Below are 19,764 nucleotides of genomic sequence, written 5' to 3'. Positions count from 1 at the left end.
ACCAGAAATCAATGTTACGGATTGCACTTTTAAGCGTCTTTGACATGACCCACTGGGCTCAGACGTCAATTCAACGTCTATTCCACATTGGTTCAATGTAATTTTATTGAAATGACTTGGAAAAAACCTTTATTCAACCAGTGTGTGCCCAGTGTGGAGGTTACAAGATTGTTTCCTGTCCTGGATTAATTTTTTACATCCACTTTGATATACCACTGTATAATTAAGCAATAAGACCCAAGGGGGTGTGGCTGTTCTTAAGCACAACATGAAGCGTAGTGCCTGGACACAAACCATAACCGTGGTATATTGGCCATATACCACAAACCCCAGAGGTGCTTTATTGCTGTAAAAAAAAGAACAGTAAACAAGTATTTTTGTGTCATACCCGTGGTATATTGTCTGATATACACATGGTTATAATTGCAAATTGAGAGACTAAAATTGGAATGTGATGTATATGATTCGGATAAGGTCATGTTTTTATACCGCTCATAGTAGTATGGTGCCACCTTGTGGAATATTTCGAAAGGAAATACTTTTACACCAATTCCTCATCCAGAACAGTAGATGAAAGTAATTGATGCAACTAAAGGAGAGAGAAAACAATACTAAAAAAGCCATGTCCAGGTCCTACAGAAATTTCTATGAATTAGCAGCTAATTATCATTTCATTTTTGAGGGATAAATACAGGCAAATATATTGATACAAATCACCTTGGCCTTGTGAAGGTAAGCCTACACAAGACACAAACCTTAGTTTAAGTGTTTCTAAAATCCCCCATGGGAAAAACGAATGGTGTAAAAATGATTGGAAACATTTCCCTGTTTGACCGCTAGGTTATATGGGTAGTATGACTCATAATGCGGTATTCTATAGATTCTTGCCCTTGGTGTGGCTCTTTCACTGCTCCTGGCATCACTGCACCACCACTGTCCATATGATTCCATTAGCCACTGACTTGCTCATTTGCACCTTCACATCCACCTCCTCTCTCCTATGAGCATAATGTGTAGAACATCATTAGATACAGCTTCAAAAATGTTGCTGTCTTTTTTTAAGAGAAACGGGGCTGGCAGGTAGGATTTAGTTCCTCCTTGTTTCTGGCCCACACTCCAGTACAGTAGGTGGCGGTAATGCACTAAAACGTTGGATGCCAACCGCCGATAAACGCCACAGAACAAGAAGAAGACATTTCTCTCAAGAGGCGTGGCGTGACGACACCACGTTCTGACAGGAATATCGCCCAAATTTGGCGGCAGTTTCCTGTGTGCGCTTACACAAGCCCCATGATGGTACGCTTTTCTCGCGTGTTTGCCGCGTTCCTCCGCCAGAAGGACTGGTCGTCCAAGTTTACCACAGTGAAGTGTTCAAGTACAAAGGCAGAACCGCGACTTCACAGAATGGAGTATCAGGTAAGATACTGTGGCTATCATCTGCTAGCCAATGTGCTAGCAAGTTAACGTACTATCTAACGTTAGCTCGCTAGTTTGACAAGTTCATGGTTCACTAGGTTACCTGCCGCCCCAAAAATCTTACACAAGACCATGAAATTAAAACCTTGCCAATTCCACTTTGTAGTGTTCGATACACACGTGTTTCATTAAGACTATAGTTCATAACGGGGGAAAAACGCTTAACTACATTTTAACAAAATAATTTCACATGCTACAGAACGGTCTAAACTTTAAGCAGACTGTCACTGTCTGTTGAATGCATGAGTTTACCTTGGCAGCTATATTTACTTTGTTAATAATCTCGCACCATGACTTTACCAGCAACACATAAATTAGCCTGTGGGCTGAGCTATCCAGCTAGATAGTAGAGACCGTTTGTGGAGATAGCTAGCTTGTAAGTGAAAGTTGAGCAGGTATGGTTGGTACAGTAGCTACGTTTTTTAAAAGTGCACACTTTTAATTGGGGCGTTGGTGTTTGCATACTAACTAGTTTAAGTAGGCTAACAAAATATTCAATTGCTCAGCGGAACATTTATTATTATTTTTTACAAATAACTTCAGGAAAACATTCATGCTGCGAAGTTTGCTAAAACGGACCCGCCATGCTGCCTAGCCTCATAACTTACACCAGATAACAGATTAGCTAATGTCCACCCCAAAGCCAGTCCAACAACATTCGGTAGTTTTAATAGTATTTGTCCCTTGCACGTGAACACTAGTTTGCTGATTTGAAGGTAAATGATTACTAGATAGATGGCGAAGTTGGAAAATGGCTCTCATTTATTTGTATGTATAGAAGCTGTTGATCAAGTTGAACGTGAGCCATAAACTTGTCAAACTAGCGAGCCAACGTTAGATAGATAGTACGTTAACTTGCTGGCGCTGGACTTGTAACCGAAAGGTTGCAAGATCGAATCCCAGAGCTGACAAGGTAAAAATCTGTCGTTCTCCCCCTGAACAAGGCACAAATACTGTTCCTAGGCCGTCATTGAAAATAATAATTTGTTCTTAACTGACTTGCCTAGTTAAATAAATGTAAAATAAAATACCTTCCAGAGATATGGAAAACTACATGCACTTTTGTGTTTTTTTCTGGCACTACAGGATGCAGTGTGCACCCTCAATACCCTGCAGACCAATGCCTGTGCCCTGGAGCAAGTGCGTCGAGAGCGGGGTCACCCTCAACTCCAGCTCCAGGCCATGAGGGGCTTCCTGGAGCGAGCAGGCCTGGTGGTAAATATATTCTACAGCAGTGTCTCCCCCTACCATTTATTCTGGATTGTCATTTGAAATGATCAAGAATTGATTATCTCCTAATCTAAATGTTTTCCCATTTTCATTCCAAGGTGGAAGAACTTGACCATCTCAATATCATTCATGTCACAGGAACGAAAGGCAAGGTGTGGAGTGTGTGTGTGTTTAAATCCACTAATCTATGAGCTAGCCCCAAGCTCGTATCTTGTGCAAAGTTTGCCAAACAAATGTTGTAAACAACTTGATATGGCATTGTGGGAAGAAGGTGAGTAATGTTTCAAATTTTTATCTTTCAGGGGTCAACGTGCGCCTTCACAGAACAAATACTGAGAAGTTACGGTTTTCGGACTGGATTTTACAGGTACATATCAAGAAGTATCAAATCCAGAGCAGTCCTACCTACAACAAATTAATTGTTGAGAAAAAAAGGGCTGTTTTTGATGCTGAGTTAAGGACATTTACTTGTGGTTACCAGCCTCATCCAGTTAACCCAGCCATAATCTGTCATCTGATTTTCTGCATGAAACATTATTCATTAAGTTCACGTACTGCTGAGCCAACGTTCTTGTGTAGTAGTTACAGAGCAGTGGTCACGATCGAGTGCGCCTATTGCGCTGGCCAATCGGATAGCTCAAATCACCATACAGCATCCACAACCCTGGCCACAGCCTATGTGAGATTTCATAACTTTTAAAACCATGGCCAGAGACTGTCAAAGAATATAGCAAAGAGCTGTGGCTTTTGAGTGAGTTAACGTCTTTTTATTCAGCTCTGTTAACACTTTTTTTTTTTATTCAACACTATTACAAAACACAACGCACTTCTCCCTACATCCACTTGGCGCTGCAATTAATGATTAGCCAAGTGTATCGATAGCCCTGAGTTTCTATTGTTATTAGCAGTTTGTCTATTTTAATATTGAGGAATATTTCACTTTCTTTGGTCATAGGAACAACATGAATTTGTGCATGATGCAGTGCAAGACAACTGGGAACTCGGAAATCTCCGCCTTCAGTGCGTTCAAGGCAACTGAGAACTCAGACAAAACGATCCCACTGGGAAAATTTGTTTTGAGCGGTCATCCAAGTCAGAAACTCTGGCATCTTTCTAGAGCTCAGACTTTCCGACCTGAAGATCAGACGTCATGATTTTACCAATTTAAAAAAAAAAAATATTTATTAATTAATTAGACCTAGCCTGCTGCATAAACCTCATTCTTACAGAACTGTTTTTATTAGATTAGTGTTAGTTAAACATTCCCATGTTTTGGATTTTTAACCCTTCTGAAGATGTATTGGAGAAATGAGACTCATTTTAGTCATAAGAAATTGATAAGTGTTTCAGTGAATTTCTACTCTACTGCAAAGGTTCGCTTACCATACCCCTGTTTTTAAGAATTAATAATCCTCAATTATATATTGTAACTCATGTTTTTGACTTAACACATTATTTTCTGTCGATTGCAGTTCCCCACATTTGGTACAAGTCAGGGAGAGGATAAGAATTAATGGAAAACCAATCGGCAAAGAACTCTTCACAAAATATTTCTGGCAGGTGTATGGACGGCTGTATGAAACCAAGGTAGTTGTGGAAAAAGGTTCCGATTCCAATTGTAGTGAAGGTTTGGAGTTCTGCTTTCTGTGCTCCTGGTCTTTGACCTCCGAGGAGAAGGGTGTGTCCTTAATGTGTTTCAGAATATGACACATTCTCCAACCATGACACGTTGCTCCCTCTTCTTTTCCTGTAGAGAAAATAAAATGTAATAAATTCTTCAAATATCTTTAAGTTGGATGTACTAAACTAAATGAGTTCTACTCATACATTTAAAATAGCAGGGCCCTTCACAATTTGCCTGTAACCGTTATACATCTGGGTTTGGGCCATTTCCTGAATTTAGCCAACTTTACCTTGTGTACTATTCCTGTCTCTAGCCGTTAGAACTGATAATGTAGTTTAGGGAGAAAATGAAAAACCTCTCGTCCTATAATGACCAGTGTCATATGATTTGTTGTAGATGTCCCATGCTGTAGCTGTCGCCCTTAAATGAGGTTGCATATCTGCTCATTGAGATGTTGATGGGATACTACGAAGCTGTTATAGTAATATCCTGTTGACCTTTGACCCCTCTCAGGACACTCACGGGGGGAGTATGCCCGCTTACTTCCGCTTCCTAACAATCCTGGCCTTCCACGTCTTCCTGCAGGAGAAGGTAGGTCGCTATAACCAGTGTACCACATCTCTCATATCAGGGCCTGTATTCCCATCATACCTCTGGTGTCCCTGTGCAGCGTTTCTGGGGCTGGTGGTTGCTCCCTTTCCCTTCAGTCCTTGTTCATTTCTTCACACACCTGATAGGATTGGCATGAAAAAGGAGACAAGGGGCCCCTCATGTTTTGCAGACACTAATGCATAGTGGTGACCTTTTATATTGGTGGTGGCATCTTCATGGCTACTAATGAGTCACACCCTGTACTGGTAAACATTTCTCCTGAGATTTATGGCCTATCTGTCACAGGGTCAGATGATCGACTCTCGTCAAATCAGGAAGTTAATTACATTTCATGACTCAATTCTTCTTGGTAAAATAAAAAAAAAAGTGGCACTTATCAATTCTTTCAATTGACCTCTTGAAATGACTGAATAGAAATGTGGGTTGAGCTCAGCCACCCATATTGTCTTGTGATGCAGGTGGACTTGGCAGTGATTGAAGTTGGGATTGGTGGAGCCTACGACTGCACAAACATAATCCGGTAAGAAGCATGGAATTGGATCCTATGGGATGGGAAACAAACAGGATTTAGTTCAATGGTCCGTAATCGCCTTTAATTTGATTAGAAATAGATCTCTATGATGATGCTGCAGCTGATGTAACCATTCCCTCTCATGGAATCCCCCTCTGCAGCATACCCTAATTCCCCTCACTGTACCCCCTGGCTCAGTTCCAAAGTCTCTAGTGACTACTGCTGTGTGCCTAATGTCTCACTGAACTCACTTGACAAGCCCTTCCACCATTTTGTCCTATGGTGCGACCTCATTAACAAAGCGTGACTGACTGTCTCGTCAAGCCTCCCATTTTGTCAGCAGCCCCATTTTGCAATGAAAGGTCTCCATTTATTGTTAGTTGATAGAGCGAGAGAGACATTGGATGCTATTTGAAGAGGGTTGTTGAGAACAGACCTTTTTTTAAATGAGCTAAAGACTTTCAGAAGATGTGCGACGTAGGCACAAGCATTCAGGTTTGATATGCTTATCTACTAACTATGTATGGAATACATTTTCTACGCTGGACAAATGATTAATTTGACTTGCCCCTGTACTTTCCCATAATTGAGATACAAATCATTCTCGCCTGTAGGACCTCTCCATGGTCAGATCAGAGCTAGTACTACATTAGATGGTCACCAACACGAGAACTGGCAGATCTGACATGCAGTTCATTTCTGTTCTCACCCTTCACCTGCTGGTTACACTTCCAAAACAAGTAACTAATACAAACTAGTTAAAGGTAGACTCAGCGCTATGATGTAGATGCAGAAAGTAAACCACCTGGTGGGTCATTTTCCGCAACCACTAAGAGCATTGAAACACGAGGCTCAACTTCTCTGTTTTGTTCCCGTGGCTACCACGCTCTAACAGCGTGAAGTGAACCCGTGCACATGCTCGGATGATGTGAGATCAGAGTGTTGCGTGTCGCTCACTTCTACCACATGGCTATGTCATTTAGAGTCTACCTTTAACATGAAATCTGATTAAAAATGTAATTCATGCAGTAACTTACAGACCATTTATCTCACTCTCACTTTCCCTGCTGTATAAACAAAGTTATTTTGTGTGAAGATCCATTGAGTCCACTGAACTCTGTAGTCTATGCTCTGTATGTCCTCTTCTGACAGGAGGCCGTGGGTGTGTGGCATCGCCTCCCTGGGTATAGATCACACCTCAATACTGGGGGATACCATCGAGAAAATTGCCTGGCAGAAAGGGGGCATTTTTAAGGTTAGATTGCAGTACAGTTTAACTCTTGCTTTGTCAAGGCTGCACTTTTGATACATTCTGACTCAGAACATTTTCAGAACACCACCTCTAGAATGTTACAAAGTAGCCTCAATTGACGCATGATTGTTTAATGCATGTAGTAAAACACCAAGAAAGCCACAAGTGCTAACATTTGACTATGCTGAAATAAACAGGAGTTACTGACGTTATTTAATTATTTCTCGTGTCTCCTCAGCCAGGAGTTCCTGCCTTCACTGTGAAGCAACCCGACGGCCCTATGATGGTTCTCAAAGAGAGAGCAAAGGAGATTGGGGTGAGCCAATAAAGAAGTCATAAAACAAGATACAACATTGTCTGTAGACTGTTTGTAGATACTTGGCCTATAATCAAGTATGAGCACAATGTTTCCCCTGTATTTATTTAGCAGTGGTGCCCCACTTTATTAATTTGAGTAAAATGTCCTTTTAAAAAGTCAGCAGAAGTTTCCTCAGTCGTTTAATGAAGAAAAAAAAACTATCCTGGGCGGGCATATGACAGTTTCAAAGAGCCTCGTAAGAATTCTATGATATATGCAAGCAGTAAATGAGCAAATGGTTTAATAATGTTACATTTCAGGGTAATAACACAAACAATTGCATAATATCGGACTTTGATGTGAATTATGATCGTTGATATCTATCCCTTGGACTGTCCTTGAATAACTTTGACTCTTTCTCCTACCCTCTCTCTTCCTCCTCCTCAGTGTCCTCTCTGGGTGTGCCCAGAACTGGAGGAGTACCCTGCTGACTCGGGACCTCTGCGCCTGGGCCTGGCTGGCCACCACCAGCGCTCCAACGCCTCCCTTGCCCTGCAGCTCAGCCACAGTTGGCTACAGAGACGCTGCCTTTCTGGTAGGTCGGAGTGAGTGTTTGAAGCTGGTCTGTGGGTGGTAGGGTAAAGGAACAACCTGGGTGTATACAGGTGTGAGATTGTTGGACATGGTATGTTTTGATTGTGTGCTGATTTCAGGTCATGTGTAATCCTCATCTTCTACTCTTCTCCTGTAGACCAGAGCATCCCTTCCCCCGCTGACGAGAGTAAAGGCGTGTCGCCGGCCGCTGGCTTCCAGCCAAGCCCCATTATGGCGAAAGGTCAGTTCAATAGAACAACTCCAACACACTCACCTGCAAAATAACAGCCTCTGGTGAAAACCACGGGGGTGAACTCAATCACCTGAGCATTGATAGGTCATGAAAATACTAAAAATACTAAGTGTTTTTCTCTGAATTTGAGGGTGGGGGGGTTGAATTACTAATGGCTTTATAGCAGAGGACTAGGTGGACTGTATATCAAGGTCCATGGTTCGTTCCCCTGTTTCAGCACCAACAACCAAGGAAGCCTCCCAGCGCAACTTCCTGCTTACACTTATCAAATCATTTTAGATCTGCAGTAGATGCTAGGGTTCCATTTTGGTATTCAGCAACAGTACATCGCTTTCCTCTTGGGCGGTAGGGCTGGAGGACACTGCGTGGCCGGGGAGGACCCAGACTCTGAAGCATGGCCCAGTCACCTACTTCCTGGACGGAGCCCACACCACCCGTAGCATGCTGGCCTGTGTAAGCTGGTTCAGCGAGGTTGCTGCTCAACACGAAAGAACCACAGGGTCAGTATCTACGTGTGAGTTTGTGCTCCACTAGGTCTGTGTGTTGTCCTGGCAATTGTGGTCTATGCATCTTACCATTTGTTGAGCTCTGCAATTCAAGCGAAGTCTGTCAGTTGATAATCTGTGGTATCCTAACCGTATACCTACCCCCTATGTCTCCTCAGTGGTCCTGTGGTCAGAGTGCTACTGTTCAACGCCACAGGGGAGAGAGACTCGGCAGCCATGCTTAAGTTACTGGTGGTGCGTACACTAGGCTAGGTTAACTGCACAACAACGATAGGTACTAAACATTCAAAATCAATGTTTCGCAATCACAAATGATGTCAGCCCATCCTGTAGTGATGGTATTGTCATATACAGTGCATTCGGACATTTTGTTATGTTACAGCCTTATTCTAAAATGGAGAAACAATTATTTCATCCATCTACACACAATACCCCATATTGAGAGGTAAAACATGTTTTTAGAAATGTTTGCAAATTTATTACAAGTAAACAGATGCATACAGTTGAAGTCGGAAGTTTACATACACTTAGGTTGGAGTCATTAACTTGTTTTTTCAACCACTCTACACATTTCTTTTTAACAAACTATAGTTTTGGCAAGTCGGTTAGGACATCTATTTTGCATGACACAAGTAATTTTTCCAACAATTGTTTACAGACAGATTATTTCACTTAACTCACTGTATCACAATTCCAGTGGATCAGAAGTTTACATGCACTAAGTTGACTGCCTTTAAACAGCTTGGAAAATTCCAGAAAATGTCATGGCTTTAGAAGCTTCTGAAATAATTTGAGTCAATTGGAGGTGTACCTGTTGATGTATTTCAAGGCCTACCTTCAAACTCGGTGGGGATGTTTTTCAGCAGTAGGGACTGGGAGACTAGTCAGGCTCGAGGGAAAGATGAACGGAGCAAAGTACAGAGATGAAAACCTGCTCCAGGTCGATCAGAACCTCAGACTGGGTGAAGGTTCACCTTCCAACACGACAACGACCCTCGGCACACAGCCAAGACAATGCAGGAGTGGCTTCTGGACATGTCTCTGAATGTCCTTGAGTGGCCCAGCCAGAGCCCGGGTCTGAATACTTTCAGAACGCACTGTATGGACAGCAGCTAGCCTAGTGGTTAAGAGCAGTGGGCCAGTAACTGAAAGGTCGTTGGTTCAAATCCCCAAGCTGACTAAGTGAAATCTCTGTGCACTTGGAGCAAGGCTTCTAACACTAATTGCTCCTGTAAGTCGCTCTGGATAAGAGCGTTTGCTAAATGACTAAAATATAAAATATATGCCATGTTTGTAGGACAACTGTAACTGATTTAGTTTTTTCTGTATTGGGTTTTCAGCCATGCCATTTTGACTTTGCTGTGTTCTGCCCCAACATCACAGAGGCCATTGCATCATGTAATGCAGGTAAGGCTGTCACATTGTGATTTTTAGCCAGGCATAACATACACCAACTACGTTGTCAATGACTGTGGCTTGACAGATCCAACAGTAGCCTAGTATGATGACATGAATAGCTCTTCCGTTGTAATTATGCGACGCGATCTGTGTTAATCATTGGTGTAAATGTGAGCATGTTCTCACTTCACTGTCAATGGAAGGGCAAAGAAGGATGTTGCTGTGTTAACATGGTGTCCAAACCAGCAAACATTGTCACAAATCTAATGGCCGACGTGTTGCTTTTATGTTCTGGCTATTAATGTGTGAAAATAAAATGGTTCTGCATGTGATTTCCCTTTGACGGTACAATCTGCCATTTTAAATTATGCCCATTTTGATTCTGGAAGAATGTAGCATTGTGTAACCTTCCCTCCCCTCAGACCAACAAAACTTCAATGTCTCTGTGGAAAATATGCTCACCCGTTGCCTGGACAACCAGAGGAGCTGGCGCCTGCTCAACGGCCAGGAAGAGAAGCCCGGCGCCCAGCTGCTCATCTCCCGCGACGCTCTCCCACTGGTGGCAGCCGAGCGCTGCAGCAAAACCCTAGTCTTCCCCTGCATCCTCAGCGCCCTCCAGTGGCTTAGCCAGGGCAGGGACTCTGTCTTGGCACACCCGGACAAGAGGGTCATCCCCGTCAAGCCCAGCGTGACAGCCAAAGCCGCTCCGCTAAGAGATGCCACTGGCATCCACGTCCTCGTCGCTGGAAGCCTCCATCTGGTTGGGGGCGTCCTGAAACACCTCGACCCTTCCTTTGCCTCTTAAAGGAATGGTTCTGTCAGAACAGCAATAGATCAGATTGATTTGTCTGGTAAGCAGAATCAAGAAGAAACCCTCTCTGGAGAGAGCTAAATGCTGGGATATCATGCAGCCTAAGGGAAAGCTTGTTAGCTATGCTTACTGGCAGGTTATTCAATTTGTACCAGGCAACAGGGTTTTGTGTCACCCCCAGTCCTTGGTAAGCCTAATTGAAATGGCCATTGCTAGAACCTTCTATTTCAATTGATAAATAGAGGGCTCTGGCCAATACAAGTTCATGTCAAATGTTTTAGCCAGTACCACACAGAGCCTTACTGAGGATCACACGTTATTTTATTTTGACAGGGAGCCATTTGGAGACCTTGGTCTCTTTTATAGATGAGCCCTACAATGACATTTTAAAACATATATACATCAGTACACTACGAAAAGAGAACCACAGATAGAAAACAATCAGTGTAAGGTTCTGGTACAAATTCCAGATAGACACCAAAGGAAGTTTAAACTAGATGTATTACACACAAACTGGATGCTACAGCTCCATAGCACACAAACCGGTCACACATGCATATATATTTATGCCTTCTGGCTAGGTGGGGTCACCTCTTTGTGTCTAGGATAAACAGTCAGTCAGTGCTGGGCAAGAACTCTGTTCCTCCCTCCTATTGATAGCATGAGTCCAGATCCTTTGTGGGCAGGGTAAGAGAGACTAGTGTCTCACACACAATCTAGCCCCCCCTGCACTGCAATAAGTCTCCAGTCCCAACATCCTAACCAATGACAAGTTATTACTACTAATAAGTGATTGTGCAATTATAAACTGGCTCATGCAACACAAACAGATTCAAGTCAATTAGTATCCAACAATAGAAAACAAAATATTAACCCTAAGTCTTATACTTGAAGCTAAAACTGTTTACATGGACTTTTGGGGGGTTCATTTGTGCGATTTCCAGTATGACACGGGTGTTTACAGTTATTGTTTATGTGAAGTGGTATTGTGCTTTAAAAGCATTTGAGAAGAAGGTAGTGGGACGGTAGGCCCCTAAAATGACAGGTAATCCAAAGAAAGTGTGGAAACGGTTAGTCAAAGGCCTCACTCTTTCCACCCAGTACGTTTCTTTGGGTTGTGTACAAGAATGGCTTTCTTTCCTGTCCTTTCATTGCTACCAATAAGAGACAGGGAGAGGGTTGCAACATGAACTGGATTTCTTACAAAGAGAACAGTTTTTAATTTTTGTTTTGTTTCACTATTTCCTAGTGAGATCCTCATTTGCCGATCTCGCAGACTTGCATTATTTGTTGACTGTATTCTTAAACATTTCAAATGTGCTTCGTGTAGCTATCATTGTGTTGGTAAATCAGATATTCTCCCTTCAATAAAAAAATTGAACACCTCTACAATAAAACTAGACCTTTAGCGTTGAGCACAATGTAAACTAACATGTCTGTAAATTACTCTACGGTGTCATAAGCGATAAGTCTTTTATACTGCAGTTGCTTTGTGACTAACATTTCAGAATGTTCATTGCCTTGTAAATTTGTGTCTGAGTGCAATTGTATGTCTACTGTAAAGAAACCCACAAACACACTAGAGGTAGGGTGTATTTGTAAGTCGGTATCTGTTACAAAGCTTTTTGCAATAGAACCTGTCTTAATCTAGTAACCAAATGGAACAAAACCGGGAGGGACCTACCTAAATTTAACAAAAATAGTTTCTATTGGACAAAGTTTTCTGTTATGGAGGAGACTGTTTTGGAAACTGACTAATGAATAAATTCCCCACAAAAAAAATCACCAGGGGTGTATTCACTAGGAACCAAACAGAATGAAACAGGGAGGGCTCTACATGAATTTGTCCAATAGAAAGTAGAAACTCTTGTTTCCTGTTGCAAAACGTTTTGTACTAATGCTTACACCCAAAGTACCATGGAAATTAGCGCTTGATTTGAGTGATTGGCCCTGTTCTAGTCTGACTATATTGCAGTCATGCTGCAGTACACACAGCAACTAATGGGTGCCCTATCGACTGCACAGCCAGGTATAAGATTGCTACAGGTAGATGATATGATCCAGGCATTGTGCGATCTGGCAGGTGACTGCAATGTAGTTGGCCTGGAATGCAGTCAATATTTCAGTCAATATTTCCCTGGGTTTTAGAAACTGCTAGACTATTCCCAAATCTGTTTTAAAGTGGTCTTAACATTTCAGCGAAATGCTATAGTTTTAAATGTATGTGCACTTAAGATAATTAAATGAATCATTAACAGATGTGTTTTCTTATGCATCATATTGTCCAGTTTGGAAGCACTAGTATTTAAGTGGTTACTGCATTTTCCACTCTTTCCAGCATTGATATTTGGTGATTCTTGCTTTGTACACGGCCTGGAATGTAATGCAGATGAAATTGTTTTACATTCTCAATGTTTCAAGCAGAACATGTCATTTGTTAAACAAACGAGGAAAAGTACCAAAAATACAAGGAAAAATGTATTACCCAAAACAAAAGATTATCTTAAACGCAAAACAAGAAAAACGTACGACGTAGCATAATTTCTTTTATGCGTCAGAGCGTAAATCCTGCCGGAAGTGAGTTGCTTGCCATTATGCTTTTTTAGAAAAATGGCGACCGACAAAATATATATGTTTACGGCTACTATTGTGTTATTTTTGTTATTTCTCAGAGAAAGCCATTGCAGGTTACATCATCTTAAACTCGAGGTAGGTTTATTTGCCAGTTTCATATTGCCGCTTACTGTCATACAAGTGAATAGGGTTTCATGCCAATCAGACCTAGCTAGCTAGCGGTTCATCATAATAAATACATCGTCTAGTGTAGCTAATTACGCGTGGATAAGACATAAGGTCGCAATACTTGCTCGTCTTTAATGGTATTTAACATGTTTATCCACTGAACGTTTTAGCTAACAAACAACACTTGTTAGCTATGTTGCTTTTGATTTAATAGCTGGTCACCTTGTACTATGATTTGAAAATGGTAGGCCACAATTATTGACTAAGTGTGGTGGCCAGCTAATCTCTAATGCACTGATACTACAATGTCAATTAACAGTAACCTTGATCAAAATCAAATTTGGTTTGTCACTTACATTCTTTCAGGATGACATTCGGCAGAAAGTCCACCTGAACACTTTTGGCTTCTACAAACATGGTTACATGATAGTGAATATGTCCAGTCTTACCCTTACTGGGGAGGATCTGGACAAGATTGACAGCTCCACGGTAAGATCCATTTCAATGTCTGTCAGTGGTCTGTTCAATACATTTTCTAGGAATTGTCATTGCATGAGAAGCCCCATTGGGAAATGATGTAGCCAGGTACATTTAATCTTCTTATTTACAAAATGCATGGCTCTGACCAACATCTATTTTGTAATCTTTGTCCGTTTCCTATTCAGGTTGGATTCAGTCTGGATAGGACAAGCAGCAATGGCTTCTCTACGTATTTAGTGAGTATCCATTCTAGTCTAAGATCTGTTTGTTGTTATTACTGAAGCTTTTCAACATGGACTAGGCCTACACAGGAGCTACTCCTACTAACAGGATGAGATCAATAATGTCTGGTGTGTTTGTGCGTGTGCACAGGATGATCAAGATCTGGACTACTGTGTCCTTAAGAAGTCTCCCAGCAGTGACGTCGCTGTGGCATTGCTGTTATTTGACTTCAAGAAAAATGAGTGAGTTTCTATCTGACCGCAGGGAACCCCATGTACCCTTCTACAAAGAGTTACCATTGCTTACAAGTAGTTTTTTTTATTTAACCTTTATTTAATCAGGCTAGTCAACTTGATGGCTGCGGTTTTACAGTCCCCTAATCAATTGTGCTATTATGTGTTTTTTTCCTGCGTTATTTCTAACTTGTTTTGTACATAATGTTTCTGCCACTGTCTCTTATGACTGAAAAGAGCTTCTAGATATCAGGACAGCGATTACTCACCTCGTACCGGAAGAAGATTTTTTCTTTAACGAGTCGGACACGAAGGATTTACTCCAGACACCCGACAAGGCCCTCATCATCTCATTCGCAGGAGAAAGAGACAGATATATATTGGGGATGTAGGTCTGGGTGCCTTGTAAGGATCCGACGGCGAGTGGGTAATCTGCCTTTGTACGTTGGCAATCATTGGATAAGAAAATAGACTCACTACGAGCACGTACATCCTACCAACAGGGCATTAAACTGTAATATCTTATGTTTCACCGAGTCGTGGCTGAATGACAACATGAATAACATACAGCTGGTTGGTTTTACACTTTTTTGTCAGGATAGAACAGCAGCCTCTGATAAGACAAGGGGTGATGGTCTACAGTGGGGCAAAAAAGTATTTAGTCAGCCACCAATTGTGCAAGTTCTCCCACTTAAAAAGATGAGAGAGGCCTGTAATTTTCATCATAGGTACACTTCAACTATGACAGACAAAATGAGGAAAAAAATCCAGGAAATCACATTGTAGGATTTTTAATGAATTTATTTGCAAATTATGGTGGAAAATAAGTATTTGGTCAATAACAAAAGTTTATCTCAATACTTTGTTATATACCCTTTGTTGGCAATGACAGAGGTCAAACGTTTTCTGTAAGTCTTCACAAGGTTTTCACACACTGTTGCTGGTATTTTGGCCCATTCCTCCATGCAGATCTCCTCTAGAGCAATGATGTTTTGGGGCTGTTGCTGGGCAACACGGACTTTCAACTCCCTCCAAAGATTTTCTATGGGGTTGAGATCTGGAGACTGGCTAGGCCACTCCAGGACCTTGAAATGCTTCTTACGAAGCCACTCCTTCGTTGCACGGGCGGTGTGTTTGGGATCATTGTCATGCTGAAAGACCCAGCCACGTTTCATCTTCAATGCCCTTGCTGATGGAAGGAGGTTTTCACTCAAAATCTCACGATACATGGCGCCATTCATTCTTTCCTTTACACGGATCAGTCGTCCTGGTCCCTTTGCAGAAAAACCGCCCCAAAGCATGATGTTTCCACCCCCATGCTTCACAGTAGGTATGGTGTTCTTTGGATGCAACTCAGCATTCTTTGTCCTCCAAACACGACGAGTTGAGTTTTTACCAAAAATTATATTTTGGTTTCATCTGACCATATGACATTCTCCCAATCTTCTTCTGGATCATCCAAATGCTCTCTAGCAAACTTCAGACGGGCCTGGACATGTACTGGCTTAAGCAGGGGGACACGTCTGGCACTGCAGGATTTGAGTCCCTGGCGGCGTAGTGTGTTACTGATGGTAGGCTTTGTTACTTTGGTCCCAGCTCTCTGCAGGTCATTCACTAGGTCCCCCCGTGTGGTTCTGGGATTTTTGCTCACCGTTCTTGTGATCATTTTGACCCCACGGGGTGAGATCTTGCGTGGAGCCCCAGATCCAGGGAGATTATCAGTGGTCTTGTATGTCTTCCATTTCCTAATAATTGCTCCCACAGTTGATTTCTTCAAACCAAGCTGCTTACCTATTGCAGATTCAGTCTTCCCAGCCTGGTGCAGGTCTACAATTTTGTTTCTGGTGTCCTTTGACAGCTCTTTGGTCTTGGCCATAGTGGAGTTTGGAGTGTGACTGTTTGAGGTTGTGGACAGGTGTCTTTTATACTGATAACAAGTTCAAACAGGTGCCATTAATACAGGTAATGAGTGGAGGACAGAGGAGCCTCTTAAAGAAGAAGTTACAGGTCTGTGAGAGCCAGAAATCTTGCTTGTTTGTAGGTGACCAAATACTTATTTTCCACCATAATTTGTAAATAAATTCATTAAAAATCCTACAATGTGATTTTCTGGATTTTCTTTTCTCATTTTGTCTGTCATAGTTGAAGTGTACCTATGATGAAAATTACAGGCCTCTCTCATCTTTTTAAGTGGGAGAACTTGCACAATTGGAGGCTGACTAAATACTTTTTTGCCCCACTGTATGTATATTTGTAAACAACAGCTCGTGCACGAAATATAAGTAAGTCTCGAGGTTTTGCTTGCCTGAGGTAGAGTTTCTCATGATAAGCTGTAGACCACACTATTTACCAAGAGAGTTTATCTATATTCATCGTAGCTGTCTATTTACCACCACAAACCAATGCTGGCACTAAGAGTGCAGTTAAAGAGCTGTATATGGCCATAAGCAAACAGGAAAATGCTCATCCAGAGGCGGCGCTCCTAGTGTCCGCGGACTTTATTGCAGGGAAACTTAAATCTGTTTTACCTCATTTCTACCAGCATGTTACATGTGCAACAAGAGGAAAAAACTCTAGACCACCTTTACTCCGCAGGCGTACAAAGCTCACCATACATTTGGCAAATCTGACCATAATGCTATCCTCCTGATTCCGGCTTACAAGCAAAAATTAAAGCAGGAAGCATCAGTGACTCGGTCAATATAAAAGTGGTCAAATGAAGCAGATGCTAAGCTACAGGACTGTTTTGCTAGCAAAGACTGGAATATGTTCTGGGATTCTTCTGATGGCATTGAGCGTCGTCCAAAAGACTTCTTAACAACTTCTACCCCCAAGCCATAAGACTCCTGAACAACTAATCAAATGGCTACCCAGACTATTTATTGCCCCCCCCCCCCCCCCTCTTTTACGCTGCTACTCTGTTTATTATCTATGCATGGTCACTTTAACTCTCTTCTACATCTATATATTACCTCGACTAACCGGTGCCCCCGCACATTGACTCTGTACCGGTACCCCCTGTATATAGCCTCCCGCTATTGTTATTTTACTGCTGCTCTTTAATTATTTGTTACTTATTTTTTTACTTAAGTTATTTTTCTTAACTGATTTCACTGTAAGGTCTATACCTTTTCTATTCGGCGCATGTGATAAATCAAATTTAATTTGATTTGATTTAAGAACAAATCATTTCTACATTGACGCCCTGGCAAGAGTTATGGGCTAATTGTGGATTGAATCATATTGAGGAGTGTGGCTTTAAGCAGCCAAACATTTTTTTTGAAGTTATGTTATACCATAACTTTGGCTAAACATGTATTTTGTTTGTGTGTGACTCAGGGTGAAGATGAAGATGTCATCTGAGGAGAATGTGTTCCCTGACATCCTCCCTGGCCTCCGAGAGGCAATAGGCATTGAGACTGGAGCTGACCAACAGAAACCTGTAAAGGGGAAAGATGACACAAACCCTGTGGGAGACCATGGTGATGGTATGGTTCCTCATTACAGTTCATACATTTTTATTTAGGGCTGAATAAATACTGACTTGAGATGAGGACATGTTTTAAACTTGCATTGATGGTAGATTTACGCCAAAGTTCGAGATAGCTGAGGAATTCTGCATTTGAGCAGTGTAAGTTATGACCAATGGTTGAATATATTGTTTTATCTGTTGTACTAAACTTGTTCTCAATGTTGTCATTTGAATCCTAGGTGAGAGTAAACCCAAGCGGGATGTTGCAGAGGTAAGAATATTCATATAACATATACTGAACTCAAATACAAAAGCGATGTGAAACAATTTCAAAGATTTTTCTGAGTTACAGTTCATATTAGAAAATCAGTCAATTGCAATAAAATTAGGCCCTAATCTATGGATTTCACATGACTGGGAATACAGGTATGCATCTGTTGGTCACATATGCCTTTAAAAAAAAAAAATGGGCCAGGATTTCGTCACGGTATTTTTGTGCATTCAAATTGCCATCGATAAAATGCTAATGTGTTTGTTGTCTGTAGCTTATGCCTGCCAATACCATAACCCCACCACCAATATGGGGCACTCTGTTCACAACATCATAGACATGTTTTGCGGTTGTGAGGCCGGTTGGACATACTGCCACATTTTCTAAAACAACATGCGGGTTATGGTAGAGAAATTAACATTACATTCTTTGGCAACAGCTCTGGTAGACATTCCTGCAGTCAGCATGCCAATTGCACGCTACCTTTAAAACTTGACATCTGTGGCTTTGTGTTGTGTGACACAACTGCACATTTTAGAGTGGCCTTTTATTGGCCCCAGCACCTGTGTAATGACCATGCTGTTTAATCAGCTTCTTAATTTGCCACACCTGTCAAGTGGATGGATTATCTTGGCAAAGGAGAAATGCTCACTAACAGGGATGTAAACAAATTTGTGCACAAAATTTGAAAGAGATAAGCTTTTTGTGCGTATGGAAAACTTCTGGGATAATTTATTTCAGCTCATGAAACATGGGACCAACACTTTACATGTTGTATTTATATTTTTGTTCAGTATAGTTACTCTGTCACCCTTTGACCTCAACCAATGTAAGAAAATAAGTATCTGGATCTCAATCTTGCTCCCTCGTCCATTTACCCATGCCGACGGCACGCAATAAAAAGGTACATCTTTTTCATTGGAGCCCTGGTGTCTGGCGGTTTTGTAAGCAAATTACAAAGCTCTTGGCGTCACACACCATTAAAATACGTGACTGTGTTTCCTGGGTCATAATTTATACAACTTTGCTCTTGCACATTTAAATTTAAGTATTATTCAACAAAACGTTTTGTGAGAACTTTTTGTGAAACAAGTTTATTAGCACAGCAATTCCAACATGCTTTATCTCTGGGTTGGACTGTCACTGTTTTTCCTCTGAAAACTGATTAAGTGGTTTTGATTGATTTAGTGGATTTTATTCACCAAGGGACCTGTTCTCACTTATCTATGTCGGTCTGTCACCAAATAGAAATTGTACAGGAAAACCAGTGGCTCCCAAGGGCTGCATCCCAGATAAAGGGTTTTACCCAGTTACTAATTTAGCCAAGGGTTTGTGAATGAGGACTTTTTAAGGATTGCGATCCAGCCGTCGTTTCATCAAAGCACGTTTTCTGATCCCGCTCTCTTGATATTCACAGAAAAAGGCTGAAGTGCCTTTTCCACTCCATAGAAACAAAGAAGTCTTCTCCTTTCAGGTAAGGCTCGTTCACCAGGCTAATATAATTTATTTAGCTTGAGTTGGGCTACATAGGTCACAGGTGTTTCCCCCCCCCCCCCCCCCCTCCCTGCGTGCAGTTTCACTTCAACGTCAGCACAGACGAGCAGCAAGGCCTGTACAACTTCTACTTCCACAACTGCTACAGCAAAGACACTCAGATGGTTAACCCCCTCCGCTTCAGCATTGAAGTGAGTGTGTTTCTTTCACCCTCTTCGTAGTTTTCTTTTGTTGCAAGTTGAAGTTTGTATCTGGTTTATCAGGTGTGATTTTTCCTGATTTGTC

The 19,764-nt window shown here is 41.7% G+C and overlaps 2 protein-coding genes across 5 annotated transcripts in view; both read left to right on the top strand.

The window, feature by feature from the left end:
• Positions 1-1,232: 1,232 nt before the first annotated feature.
• Positions 1,233-12,824, top strand: LOC139544569 (folylpolyglutamate synthase, mitochondrial-like). Of its 4 annotated transcripts, none has more exons than XM_071351856.1 (16): positions 1,233-1,416; positions 2,563-2,691; positions 2,805-2,853; positions 3,009-3,073; positions 3,662-3,726; positions 4,179-4,293; positions 4,844-4,921; positions 5,401-5,462; positions 6,606-6,708; positions 6,944-7,021; positions 7,451-7,598; positions 7,755-7,838; positions 8,200-8,364; positions 8,515-8,590; positions 9,697-9,763; positions 10,177-10,494. In XM_071351856.1, the coding sequence occupies exons 1-16, from the start codon at positions 1,291-1,293 to the stop codon at positions 10,342-10,344; spliced, it is 1,578 nt and encodes a 525-aa protein (XP_071207957.1). In that variant the 5' UTR covers positions 1,233-1,290; the 3' UTR covers positions 10,345-10,494. The 4 variants fall into 4 exon arrangements, with proteins under 4 accessions (XP_071207957.1, XP_071207955.1, XP_071207956.1 ...); XM_071351854.1 differs by having other exon boundaries at positions 1,234-1,416; positions 8,200-8,350; positions 10,177-12,824; XM_071351855.1 differs by lacking the exon at positions 3,662-3,726 and having other exon boundaries at positions 1,236-1,416; positions 2,805-2,858; positions 8,200-8,350; positions 10,177-12,824.
• A 292-nt stretch (positions 12,825-13,116) lies between these two features.
• Positions 13,117-19,764, top strand: part of gpr107 (G protein-coupled receptor 107) — a 31,039-nt gene continuing 24,391 nt past the window's right edge. Inside the window, exons 1-8 of the mRNA XM_071351858.1 lie at positions 13,117-13,274; positions 13,674-13,796; positions 13,973-14,023; positions 14,160-14,251; positions 17,582-17,730; positions 17,954-17,985; positions 19,403-19,459; positions 19,560-19,670. Coding sequence (XP_071207959.1) covers positions 13,176-13,274; positions 13,674-13,796; positions 13,973-14,023; positions 14,160-14,251; positions 17,582-17,730; positions 17,954-17,985; positions 19,403-19,459; positions 19,560-19,670 — 714 coding nt within the window. The 5' untranslated portion in view covers positions 13,117-13,175. The remainder of the gene's footprint in view (positions 13,275-13,673; positions 13,797-13,972; positions 14,024-14,159; positions 14,252-17,581; positions 17,731-17,953; positions 17,986-19,402; positions 19,460-19,559; positions 19,671-19,764) is intronic.

This window comes from Salvelinus alpinus, chromosome 18 (assembly GCF_045679555.1).
Source record: "Salvelinus alpinus chromosome 18, SLU_Salpinus.1, whole genome shotgun sequence".
Taxonomy (NCBI): domain Eukaryota; kingdom Metazoa; phylum Chordata; class Actinopteri; order Salmoniformes; family Salmonidae; genus Salvelinus; species Salvelinus alpinus.
This window is presented reverse-complemented; position numbering and strand designations above follow the sequence as displayed.

Excerpts from the sequence above, each read along its gene's own strand:
- LOC139544569 (XM_071351854.1), top strand. The coding sequence starts at position 1,291 with ATGATGGTACGCTTTTCTCGCGTGTTTGCCGCGTTCCTCCGCCAGAAG. Across the intron at positions 1,417-2,562 it reads TTCACAGAATGGAGTATCAG|GATGCAGTGTGCACCCTCAA; the intron begins GTAAGATACTGT and ends CTGGCACTACAG. Across the intron at positions 7,599-7,754 it reads ACAGAGACGCTGCCTTTCTG|ACCAGAGCATCCCTTCCCCC; the intron begins GTAGGTCGGAGT and ends CTTCTCCTGTAG.